General features: G+C 38.3%; 1 protein-coding gene across 4 annotated transcripts in view; it reads right to left on the reverse strand.

Moving 5' to 3' along the window:
• Window positions 1–14,073, reverse strand: part of RAD18 (RAD18 E3 ubiquitin protein ligase) — a 103,878-nt gene that overhangs the window by 60,737 nt on the left and 29,068 nt on the right. For all 4 annotated transcript variants that reach the window (XM_012471044.2, XM_012471035.3, XM_012471052.3 and 1 more), the window contains 2 exons: window positions 3,738–4,075; window positions 1,795–1,894 (listed from right to left, as the gene is read on the reverse strand). In XM_012471044.2, coding sequence (XP_012326467.2) covers window positions 1,795–1,894; window positions 3,738–4,075 — 438 coding nt within the window. The remainder of the gene's footprint in view (window positions 1–1,794; window positions 1,895–3,737; window positions 4,076–14,073) is intronic.

Below are 14,073 nucleotides of genomic sequence, written 5' to 3' on the forward strand. Positions count from 1 at the left end.
TAGGACCTCTCAAAGCCTTTAACACACTAAGAGGGGTACCCAGGAGGTAGTGCTTCTAAGTTCACTACAGAGCACTGGGAGGACTATAAAATTCTTTGGAGCAGGAATTTGACCCACTGTTAGAACTTAATTACACATGGACAAGTATGTCTTTAAATAAACTGACAGCATCAGAAATGATGTATCAGAAATGTATTCAAACTGATGAATGGATCTAGAAAAAGGGGAGTCCAGGCAACATCATCAGGGCAGATTCCTTATTCTTCAAAAAGAATATACTCAGCTTCTATATTCCCAACTCATGCATTTCTAAAGAGAAAAGAAGGTCATCTGACTCTCGTGGCTTACAGGAAATAATCCTTAGCACTACTCATTTTCTTAAAATCGCCACTAACTAAGCCACCTAAAAATCTAAATTTTATTCTCATCAACAAAATTGCCCACTAGGTACTGTGCATGAAAAACTGCCCCAGGTTTGGACTCAAGTATTTAATAAAGCATCACTGTGTTTTATACGTTAGCTTTTGTAAGTTATAACAGTATGAATCTGACCCTCAAAATCTGCATTTACTCCAAATTTACTTATAAAAATTAAGTGACATCTTTAATCACAATAATATGGTGGCTCTGTTTTATTAACAGTTTTTGGAAAATATTCTTCAAAGTTCTTTAAAACAGACTGAACATAGAAGCAAATCATTCTTTCATCACCACTTCCCAGGATACAACTAAAGAAGGACATTAATTTCTTCAGTTTCCCTCCTCTTCTTTTCCAAATATCTCTGAATTACCACCTATTAGCTTCCCCTTGCCTCCTGTTTCAGAAGAGTCCTTTCTGCATGTCAAGCATAACCTCATTACTCGGCTCTTGTGCTCCTCAGTTTCTTCCGTTTATCCTCTGCTCTCTCCCTGGAGATAGTGGAAGGAAAGAGACTGAAGGCTTAAACTCCTGTTTTTAAAAACATCTTCACTTGATCTTCACGCCACTCACTCCTTCTCCAAACTACCATCTCATCTTTCTCCCTTCATCACCAGACTCATCTAAATTGCATCTTCTGATTCTTTATTATGCATTGATTCCTTAATGCCTTTCAACTTAAGTTTGTCTAATATTTCATTCCTGAACAACTTGTATGTATAACAATAGTGGACTAGTTTAAAAATTACAGTTACTTTGACGTACAAGAGAGGCAGAATAGCACAGTAGTTTAGATGCAAATACTAAGCTGACAATTTATTAGTTACATTACCTGGATGGTGTGGGGGTGGGGTAGGATGGGATACAACATTACATTTCATATTTGCATTTTCGCACCTTTTTATATTATATAATATATATATATATAATTTCCTAGTCAAAAATTTGTGAAATATTTGATTTTAAATTTTAAAACTCCTGAGCATCCAAAGGAGCAGAGAAAGATTTTCTACATTCTATATTCAGAGTCTAAACTTGCTTTCTTTGGCCAAGAGGCTTTTTGGTAGTTCTAAAATTCTAAGAGAAAAAAAAAGTTTAAAAAGAATTGAATTTGAAGTCACCAATTTCTTATTAAGTCAAATTTAGTAGCAGTTCAAATATACAACACAACTAATCATATTTGGTAACGTGGGAGTTGAAGACAGAACAGAGGAGAGGAATTGGAAGAGGTGGCCAACAGGACTAAAGGAAAAATCAAGTAAGAGTGGGAAATACAGTCAGCAGGATAAAATGAATACTGTAATTTTCCCCCAAGTTTATAAAGTACAAGAGACATCCAACTAAAGTAGCTCAATGGTTCTGCTCAGCCTCCTTACCTTCTGAGGCTTTCCTTCTTCTCTTCGCGTGTTAAACAGCTATCTAAATGCTTATTAATGTGATTTTCTGGAATGTTAACCCCGCAAACAGGACAATCCACTGTATTTTTTAAAAAGAAAAAGAGAGACTTTATTAATTGTAGAAGGGGCAAAAGTAATGTAAACTGGAATCTTTTCAGCAATTAAAGTAAAAAAGAATTCCAACTTAACATGCACTTAGAAAAGCAGAAAAGAAAAAGAATGGCCCATCAGGACAAGAGGAGTGGGACAGACTGGTTACTGGGTAATGGCTAAATTGTGGAAAGTCACACAGTTGAAGTCCTAGGCCCAGAAGAAGAGACTGCAAATAAGCTTGAAAGTTCGTTTATTAGAAAATGCTTTGGTTAAATCTTTTCTACCAAGGTATGACCAAACTATAAAACTAATCTTAAATTTTCCCAAGCCTTAGGAGCTATCCATGTTTAGCATAGAAGCAAGAGTAACTTAAGTAAGATATACCTGGCCCAGGGGCTGGGCAAAGGACAGGTACAGTTAGATTAAATAATTTATTGAGTTGGGCCAACTACTGTTCAATTTTGTCAATGGTTAAAAATTTGTTAATTTAGCTCTCATTTGTAATTCTACATATAATGTTAATATTAAGGAATATTGCCATTCTCAAACTATTTCATAAAGTTGCAGGGATCTGTGGGGGTATCTCAGGGCCTACAGATCACCATGGATAATAGGCAGGAGTTCAGGTGCAACAGAACAATCTATTTTATATGTTATGGTTTATTGTAAAATTTCATTTGGGAAAAAAGGTTTTGCTAGGGGAAAAACAGTTAACCATCAAGCTAAAAAACACTACAATAAGAATTGTCAATTGGTAAAAAGAATAAGGATAGATATAGTTGAAAATGTAAGTGAAATTTACATCTCTTTAAAAGATGTAAATACATAAGTACTAATAAACTAATTCAATCTAAGTTTAATAAACACTCACAGCTCTGCACTGTGTATGGTATGGGTATACCAAAGATGTCTAAGAGTTTCTGCCTAAAAGGTGCTCTAAACTTCACTGGAAAGAAGACACAGAAAGAAAAGGTTAAATAAGCTGACATATTCATCAAACAGTTAAAGCGAATGGTATATAAAACAGTCCAGAAAACAAGTGTTATAGCGCTTTTGTGATGTGAGACTGTTTTCTAACATAACCAACAAATAGTGAAGATCTATAGAGTTTGGAAAGGTATAGAACTGAAATAACATTCACTAAGAATGTCTGAGGTCACAAACATTCTTAGTGAAGGGGCAGATAGTGAAGAATTTAGACTTTATGGATCATATGGCCTCTGTCACAACCACGCAACGCTGCCACTGTAGCATGAAAGCAGCCACACTCATATGTAAACAAATGGGTATGCAAACTTTTATTTACAAAAACAGGTGGCAAGCCAAATTAGATCTGCCAGTTGAACTTTGCCAATTCCTCGGTGTACTGGAGGAACGGTGGGGAGAGCAGGACTTCTGAGAGGGAGAGGTGAGCAATACGGCGGGATGACTAGGGTAGGGCTCCAATTGTCAAAAGCTTTACATGGCAGGCAGAACAGTGAGGAGGCGGTCAAGCAGTGGTAAAATAAGATAAAAAGAGCTCTTCAAGATTATATGCAAACTGATACGTTGAATTGGGGAGAGAAGGATTAAAAGCTAAAAACAGAAAGCTACTGCCATACTTGAAGCCTGAACTAATTAAAATTGTATCCTTTTTGTAGCAGTCAGCCTGAATTCCTATTTCTGAGAGAGAAAGAACAAACATATCTACATCAATGGCTGAGACTGTGACACAATGAAATCTGATTTGTCCTTTACCATTCCTTCCCCCTCAAAGATGCTGCCTATTTATTCTTATGTCAAGTGGATGAAAAGATTTCCATACCCCACATATGAAAATAACTTCCTACCTTTAGTAACTTCTTTCAAAGTGGATGTCGAGGGTGTCTCAGGACGCTTAGCCTCTGAGGAACCTGGAGCCATCTCTTCTACAGAACGTGTCTCTTTGGTCTTTGCAGCAGGGCTTGCCTCTTTTGGAGGGCTGAATTTGCTTTCATTTTCTTTTATCAACAACTCTGATGTAGAACCACTCGTTTCTCTGATCAAGAAATTATCCATTAACCTGCTCCCCTGCTTTAAAGACAGTCTGGAGGCTACAGGAGTATCTACCTTGACAGCAAGATTCTTTGATGAGGAAGAAGCAGGAAATTTGGGTGGTGACTCTAAAGCAAACTGCAACAGATGATTCCTTGAAGCACAAAAAACAGAACAGATAATTAAGATATCAAATTTTATACAATAAATTAACTGACATAAGCTGTTTTCCCAATTAACCTTGATTTCAGAAATACAGGACTTATACTATAATGACAAACAAACCAAAGTTTCTTCTAGAATAACTCAAAGCAATAAATCTAACTTAAAAGGCAGTTATGTGGCAATAATACAAAATGAAAGGAAATCAGCTTTAGACCAAAGAGAATAGCTTATAGGAGACCTAATCTCCAACTGTAAGTAACTTTAAGATCTGAACAAAATATACTGATATAGTCTAGATATTGTCTCCACCAAATCTCATGTTGAAATGTGATTCCCAATGTTGGAGGTGGGACCTGGTGAAAGGTGATTGGATCAGGAGGGTGAATTCCTCATGAATGGTTTAGCACCATTCCCTTAGTGCTGTCCTTGTGACAGTGAGTTCTCATGAGACCTGGTTTAAAAGTGTGTGGCACCTACACCCCCGCCTCGCTCCCACTCTCAACCACGTGATATGCTGCGCCTGTCTTTTGCCTTCCAATGTGATTGTAAGCAGCCTAAGACCTCACTAGAAGCTGAGCAGATGGCTTGTACAGCTGCAAAACCATAAGCCAATTAAACCGCTTTTCTTTGTAAATTGCCCAGCCTCCGGTTTTCCTTATGGCAATGAAAGAATGGCCTAACACACACAAAAAAAACAACTCTTTATAGGCACTGGACTGAAATCAACACAAGGCTGCAATCTTTGATAAAGAAGAAAACACGAAGTAATCCAACATTTTCCCAAGACTTTACCCTGGAAGCATTTTCTAGAAATTGGGTATTAAAGTGAAGTCTAAACAGGACACAGTGATCTTAGTAGAGAAAATAAGAGATCAGAGTTCTGGGCAAAGGTGGCCAGGATTGAGGGGTCAGAGTGCTTTCTGATGTGGTAGCTACTGAAAGGGAATCCCAGAAGTCTGCTTAGAAATTCACATCCACTTCTGCTCATCTCCAGGGCTGCACATGATTAGACAAAAACACAGGAGACCCAGTAGGAAGCTGATACTGGTAATTTAAAATCCCAAAGATCAGTGCTGGAAAGTTAGTTATTAGCAGTGGAGTCCAGCCAAAGCTGAGAAATCTTTATGAAGATGATGGACATTCAAGTGAGACTCCACAAAGGTCTCATATTAGAAAAATGGACCACACTGAAGAAATATAAATAAAACTCCAACAGACCTAACCTAAAAAAACATTATACCAGGCCTTGACAGAACAAAGATGAAGAGCTGGTAATTTAACTGCCTGTTAGAACAAAATGCAACCAATACTCTAAGCTTCCAACTTAAAAGGTTAGGAAATGAACAGTAAACAGCAAAAATAAACCAAAAGAAGAGAAGAACTAATAACAGATACTAGTGAAACAAGTGAAGTCAAACATTGGTTCTTTGAAAAAAATTAACAAAATTATTAATCCCTAATAAGACTGAACTAAGAAATAAATGAGAGAAAATACAAATTACCAAAACAAAGAATTAAAAGAAGACATCGTTATAAATCCTATAAAAAAGATAATTGGAGGATATTATGAACACTTTGTAATAAATTTTAAATTTTAGATTAAATGGACAAATTCTCTGAAAAGCACTATTCGTCAAAACTGACAGACAGAAAACCTGAAGAGCCCTTATCATCTATTAAAGAAACTGAAGCTATAATTTAAAACTTTCCCACAAAGAAAACTCGAAGCCCAGATGGCTTCACTGGTGAAAAATTCTACCACATATTTAAGGAAGATATAATATCAATATTATATTACCTCATCCAGAAAATGGAAAAGAATAAACATTTCCCAACGTATGCTGAAGTCAGCATAACCTTGCTAACAAAACCACACAAGCACATTGTAGGAAAGGAAAATTATTATCCAATAATTTCTCATATAGACACAAAAATCCTAAATGAAATATTAACAAATAAAACCTAAAGATAAATTTTTAAAATGTAATGTGTCATGACCCAGCGGAATTTATTCCAGAATGCAAGGCTGGTTTACTATTTGAAAAATCAACCAGTGCGATTCACCACATTAGCAAAATAAAGGAGAAAAACTATATAATCATCTCAATAAATGCAGAGAAAACATTTGATAAAATTTTAACACCCATGCATAATAAAAACATTCAGATAACCAGGAATAGAAGGAAACTTTCTTAATCTGATAAAAGATATTTTCACAAAAGCTATAGCTAGTATCAGTCATTAGTGAAGCACTGACCATCTCCTCCAAAGACTGGAAATAAAACAAGGATGTCTACCACCACCACCTAGAAAGAAAACTTTATTTACAAATAAAATGATTATGTACAAAGAAAATCCAAAAGAATCTACAAGGACCTAGAATAAGTGAATTTTCACAAGATTCTGTATCTAATGTCAATAAATAAAAATTAATGCTATACTTATATATTAGCAAACAAAAAATAAAATTTTAAAATAAAAGCCACTTAAAATGTCATCTGAAAATATTAAATATTTGTGAATAAATTTAATGAAAATGTGCAAAACCTATGTCCTGAAAACTATAAAACACTGCTTAGAGATAAAAGGCCAAAATGAATGAAGAGCTATTTCATGTCAATGTTAAGAAAGTGGGCATTTTTCCCACATTGATTTATAAATTCAATGCAATCTCAATCAAAATACAAGCTACTTTTTTGGAAGTGGAAATCATATACGCATTCTAAAATCTATATGGAAATGCAAAGGCCCTAAAATGCCAGCAGTCTTGAAGAAAGCAAAGTTAGAAACTTGAACTATCAGATTTTAAGGACTTACAACACACCTAAAATATTAAAGACATTGCAGTATTCACTTAATGACAAAGAAAATATGAAACATAATGTGTCCAGAAATAGACTAACACATACATAGTCGCTTGATTTACAACAAAGGAGTCACTGTAATTTAGTAGATCTTTTTAATCATGGTGCGAGAGCAACTGAATATAGGTTGAGGAAAAAAAAAATGACTCCTAATACTTATCTCCATCATACACAAAGATTAACTTGAATAAGTTCATGGATCTAAATGTAAAAGCTAAAACTGTAACAATCTTAGAAAAAACATATTTAAAAATCTTGATAGGCAAAGATTTCTTATGATTAAAAAGCACTAACCATTAAAAAGACAGAGAGAGAAACTGAACTTCATCAAAATTAAAACATCTGCTCATCAAAAGATACCCTTAAGAAAATGAGTTCCGGGGGCTTGGGAGTAGCAGAGCCCGAGCCGGGAAAGGGAGCAGCTGCTGGTGCCGTGGAGAGACAAGAGTCTCACCACTATATTGCCCAGTCTGGTAAATCCTTGTTGAATGAATAATACATCCAGTTTGAAGATGGCCAGTTAGGAGGAGCTCAGGATTGCAGGTCCGAGTGAAAGCGCAGAGGGTGAGTGGACGCCGCATTTCCAGATGGATTTTTACTGCCCACAGACCAGGAGATTCACAGGCCGAGGAGCCCCATGGGTCGCCAGCGCGGCTGTTTTGGCCGGCATGGCTGTTTGGCCTGCGCCCTGGCGCTGCGGTTCCCAGTGCAGAGTAAACGAGACGGTATCCCCTCTTAGCCAGCAAGAGGAGCTGAAACGGGGAGCCAGGCCAGGAGATTCCAAGGCAGAAAAGTGCCACGAATCTCAGAGCCGCGGTTTCAGCCAGCGCAGCAGCTCCCAGTGCAGAGTAAACGAGACGGCATCCCCCTCTTAGCCAGCAAGGGGAGCTGAAACAGGGAGCCAGGCCAGGAGATTCCGGGGCAAAAAAGCACCACGAATCTCAGAGCCGCGGTTTCAGCCGGTACAGTGGGTCGCCGCACGGGAAATCACACAGATCCCGGAGCCTATTCAACAGGCGACCAGGTCACCTGGTAGAGAGCCGACCGTTCAACTAAAAAACAAAAGGCTCTGAGGCAGGGAGCCAGGTGACCAGGCCCGGCTGGTCCCACCCCCACAAAAACAAAAACAAAAACAAAAACAAAAAAACAGCAATTAGAAACGCTCTGGGTTGAGACTTCCACGGCAAACACAACTGAACCCGGGACGGTCCAGCTCTGTGGAGGAGGGGCTTCCGCCATTACAGAGGCAGCCTGCAGTTGCCGGGGCAACCTGCCATCGCCAAGGCAACCCGCCATTACAGAGAGAGTCTGTCACTACAGAGGCGGGCCAACATAGTGGAAGCAGTTCTAACTACACCCATATAAACAGGACTGCAGGGAAGTTCACAAGGAAGCTGGGCGGAGCCCACAGCAGCTCAGCGAAGCCTCTGCAGGCTGAGAGTGACTAGGCTGCCACCTTGTGGACAGTGAAAACGGCAGCAGCACAGTGGAAACTCATAAAGCCCTAACTCCCTGGGACAGAACACCTGGGGAAAAAGAAAAACAGGGGTTTATGAGTTCTGCTGCTGCAGACTTAAACTTACCAAAATCAGAAAGTCAACAACTACAAAGCCGACAGGTGGATAAATCCACAAAGATGGGAAGAAACCAGCGCAAAAAGGATGAAAACACCCAAAACCAGAACACCTCTCCTCCTACAAGGGATCACAACTCTTCACCAGCAAGGGAACAAGACTGGATGGAGAATTGAGTGTGATGAAATGACAGAATCAGCCTTCAGAAAGTGGATAGTAAGAAGCTTCCGTGAGCTAAAAGAACATGTTCTAACCCAATGCAAAGAAACTAAGAACGTTGAAAAAGGACTTGACGAAATGCTAACGAGAATGGACAACTTAGAGAGGAATATGAGTGAATTGATGGAGCTGAAAAACACAACATGAGAACTTCGCGAAGCATGCACAAGTTTCAACAGCCGAATTGACCAAGCAGAAGAAAGGATATCAGAAGTCGAAGATCAACTCAATGAAATAAAACAAGAAGGCAAGATTAGAGAAAACAGGGTAAAAAAGAATGAACAAAGTCAACGAGAAATATGGGACTATGTGAAAAGACCTAATCTACGTTTGATAGGTGTACCTGAATGTGACAAAGAGAATGCATCCAAGCTGGAAAATACTCTTCAGGAGATTATCCAGGAAAACTTCCCCAACCTAGCAAGGCAGGCCAATATTCAAGTCCAGGAAATACAGAGAACACCACAAAGATATTCCTCTAGAAGAGCAACCCCAAGGCACATAATCATCAGATTCACCAGGGTTGAAATGAAGGAGAAAATGCTAAGGGCAGCCAGAGAGAAAGGTCAGGTTACCCACAAAGGGAAGCCCATCAGACTCACAGCAGATCTCTCAGCAGAAACCCTACAAGCCAGAAGAGAGTGGGGGCCGATATTCAATATCCTTAAATAAAAGAACTTTCAACCCAGAATTTCATATCCAGCCAAACTAAGCTTCATAAGTGAAGGAAAAATAAAATCCTCTGTGAACAAGCAAGTACTCAGAGATTTCGTCACCACCAGACCGGCTTTACAAGAGCTCCTGAAAGAGGCACTACACATAGAAAAGAACAACCAGTACCAGCCACTCCAAAAACACACGAAATGGTAAAGAGCATCAACACAATGAAGAATCTGCATCAATCAACGGGCAAAACAGCCGGCTAGCATCAAAATGGCAGGATCAAATTCACACATAACAATATTAAACCTAAGCGTAAACGGACTAAATGCCCCAATCAAAAGACACAGACTGGCAAATTGGGTAAAAAGCCAAAACCCATCAATGTGCTGTATCCAGGAAACCCATCTCACATGCAAGGATACACAAAGGCTCAAAATAAAGGGATGGAGGAAGATTTACCAAGCAAATGGAGAGCAAAAAAAAGCAGGAGTTGTAATTCTCATCTCTGATAAAATAGACTTTAAAGCAACAAAGATCAAAAGAGACAAAGAAGGACATTACATAATGGTAAAAGAATCAATGCAACAAGAAGAGCTAACGATCCTAAATATATATGCACCTAATACAGGAGCACCCAGATACATAAGGCAAGTTCCTAATGACTTACAAAGAGACTTAGACTCCCACACAATAATAATGGGAGATTTCAACACACCATTGTCAATATTAGACAGATCAACGAGACAGAAAATTAACAAGGATATCCAGGACTTGAACTCAGACCCGGACCAAGCAAACCTAATAGATATTTGCAGAACTCTCCACCCCAAATCCACAGAATATACATTCTTCTCAGCACCACATCACACCTACTCTAAAATTGACCACATAATTGGAAGTAAATCACTCCTCAGCAAATGCAAAAGAAAGGAAACCATAACAAACAGTCTCTCAGACCACAGGGCAATCAAGTTAGAACTCAGAATTCAGAAACCAACCCAGAACCGCACAGCTTCATGGAAACTGAACAACTTTCTCCTGAATGTTGACTGGATAAACAATGAAATGACAGCAGAATTAAAGATGTTCTTCAAAACCAACGAGAACGAAGACACCACATACCAGAATCTCTGGGACACATTTAAAGCAGTCTCTAGAGGAAAATATATACCAATAAGTGCCCACATGAGAAGAAAGGAGAGATCTAAAATTGACACTCTATTGTCAAAATTGAAAGAGCTAGAGGAGCAAGATCAAAAAAACTCAAAATCTAGCAGAAGACAAGAAATAACTAAGATCAAAGCAGAATTGAAGGAGATAGAGACACGAAAAACCCTTCAAAAAATCAATAAATCCAGGAGCTGGTTTTTTGAAAAGATCAACAAAATAGACATACTGAATGGGAAAAAACTGGAAGCATCCCCTTTGAAATCTGGCACTAGACAAGGATGCCCTCTCTCACCACTCCTATTCAATATAGTACTGGAAGTTCTAGCCAGAGCAATCAGGCAAGAAAAAGAAATAAAGGGTATTCGATTAGGAAAGGAGGAAGTCAAATTGTCTCTATTTGCAGATGACATGATTGTATATCTAGAAGACCCCATCATCTCAGCCCAAAATCTCCTGAAACTGATAAGCAACTTCAGCAAAGTCTCAGGATACAAAATCAATGTGCAAAAATCACAAGCATTCCTATACACCAATAACAGACTTAAAGAGAGCCAAATCAAGAACGAACTGCCATTCACAATTGCTACAAAGAGAATAAAATACCTAGGAATACAACTAACAAGGAACGTAAAGGACCTCTTCAAGGAGAACTACAAACCACTGCTCAACGAAATAAGAGAGGACACAAACAGATGGAGAAACATTCCATGTTCATGGTTAGGAGGAATCAATATCATGAAAATGGCCATACTGCCCAAAGTAATTTACAGATTCAATGCTATCCCCATCAAGCTACCAATGACCTTCTTCACAGAACTGGAAAAAACCACCTTAAGCTTCATATGGAACCAAAAGAGAGCCCGCATAACCAAGTCAATTCTAAGCAAAAAGAACAAAGCAGGAGGCATCACACTACTGGACATCAAACTATACTACAAGGCTACAGTAATCAAAACAGCATGGTACTGGTACCAAAACAGAGATATAGACCAATGGAACAAAACAGAGGTGTCAGAGGCAACACAACATATCTACAACCATCCGATCTTTGACCAACCTGATAAAAACAAGCAATGGGGAAAGGATTCCCTGTTCAATAAGTGGTGTTAGGAAAACTGGCTAGCCATATGCAGAAAGCAGAAACTGGACCCCTTCCTGACACCTTACACTAAAATTAACTCCAGATGGATTAAAGACTTAAACATAAGACCTAACACCATAAAAACCCTAGAAGAAAACCTAGGCAAAACCATTCAGGACATAGGCGTAGGCAAGGACTTCATGACCAAAACACCAAAAGCATTGGCAACAAAAGCCAAAATAGACAAATGGGACCTAATCAAACTCCACAGCTTCTGCACGACGAAAGAAACAGTCAATAGAGTGAATCGGCAACCAACAGAATGGGAAAAAATGTTTGCAGCCTACCCATCTGACAAAGGGCTGATATCCAGAATTTACAACAAACTAAAACAGATTTACAAGAAAAAAACAAACAAGCCCATTCAAAAATGGGCGAAGTATATGAACAGATACTTCACAAAAGAAGACATACATGAGGCCAACAAGCATATGAAAAAATGCTCATCATCACTGGTCATTAGAGAAATGCAAATCAAAACCACATTGAGATACCATCTCATGCCAGTTAGAACAGCAATCATTAAAAAATCTGGAGACAACACATGCTGGAGAGGATGTGGAGAAATAGGAACACTTTTACACTGTTGGTGAGAGTGTAAAATAGTTCAACCATTGTGGAAGACAGTGTGGCGATTCCTCAAGGAACTAGAAATAGAAATTCCATTTGACCCAGCAATCCCATTACTGGGTATATATCCAAAGGATTATAAATCATTCTACTATAAGGACACATGCACACGAATGTTCATTGCAGCACAGTTTACAATAGCAAAGACCTGGAACCAACCCAAATGCCCATCGATGATAGACTGGACAGGAAAAATGTGGCACACATACACCATGGAATATTATGCAGCCATCAAAAACGATGAGTTCACGTCCTTTGTAGGGACATGGATGAACCTGGAAACCATCATTCTCAGCAAACTGACACAAGAACACAAAATCAAACATCGCATGTTCTCACTCATAGACGGGTGTTGAACAATGGGAACACATGGACACAGGGAGGGGAGCACTATACACTGGGGTCTGTTGGCAGGGAGTGGTGGGGGACAACGGGGGGTGGGGAGTCGGGGAGAGAGAGCATGGGGAGAAATGCCACATATAGGTAAAGGGGAGGAAGGCAGCAAATCATACTGCCACGTATGCGCCTATGCAACAATCTTGCATGTTTTTCACATGTATCCCAAAACCTAAAATGCAATAAAAAAAAAAAGAAAGCAAATGAAAAGGCAGGCCACAGACAGGAAGCAAAATATCACAATACATATATTTAACCAAAATACACAAAGAGCTCCAACCAATCAATAAGAAAAAGACAAAATTTAATCTTCTTAAATTGGACAAAAAACTGAAAGACACTTAAGAATAGTCAATAGCACATTAAAAGGTACATTAGTCATCAGGAAGGGGAAGGAAATGAGAAGGGAAGGAATAGTCTTGCTCATCTGTTAACTATAATAACCTTATCTCTTTAGAATGGGGCTAAGAATCAAGAGTCAAAATAGGCCTTTGTGTAGACATGGGCAGCCATTAAATCTATGCAAATCAATTCCATGGACTTCTGTAACTGAAGTCCCTACAACACTTGTTCTGAACAGAAACATGTAAACAGCAGTCTAGAACCATTTGGCTAAACAAGCAGTGGTCCACCCAAGCATAAATTCTTTTTATAGCACCTTAGGGTATCAACACTATTGAAAATATAGGCAATATATAATAATAATTAATAATAATAATAGGAATCTTTTTAGGTTCCTTTGTTCCTATGCTGGATATCTTTTACTATAGCTCTTCATTTCTAATCCTCAAGGTATTGACAGTATTATTCTCATTTTTTAGATGAGAAAACAAAAGGCAAAGAGGTTAAATAAATATCTTGGTCACAATCACTTTAGAACTAGTAAGGCCTAGACCAACTCCCAGTTCTGCCTAAATTCAACATGAGGATGTTTTAAACTGTAGAATAAAAAAGGTGAAATTATATTCTACATCCTCTTTGTGAGCTGCTGAGGGAATTAGCTACTTGAATTGTCATATAAAATGTTTAAATTCTTAAACTTAGAATATTTGCAGAAAAACTTATCCCTTGATGGTAGATAAACAAAAGCAGTAAATGATGTTCCCTACTCTCAATTCCTAAAAATAATGATAGAGCTGAACACTGGCTACAAAAATAGACAAAAAATATTCACTTAAGTCAAGAATGATGCTACACTTAGACAAAAATATTCTAATAAATGTTCAACAACAGGTTAAGAACATTATTTTAAATAAAACTAAGTCAAGGAAAAAACCACGTATTCTTTGAAAGTAAAAGTCAAAGGTCAGACAAAAATATAAGAGCTATA

This window comes from Aotus nancymaae, unplaced genomic scaffold, assembly GCF_030222135.1.
Source record: "Aotus nancymaae isolate 86718 unplaced genomic scaffold, 86718_ANA_hifiasm-v0.15.2.pri h1tg000046l, whole genome shotgun sequence".
NCBI classification, from domain to species: Eukaryota; Metazoa; Chordata; class Mammalia; order Primates; family Aotidae; genus Aotus; species Aotus nancymaae.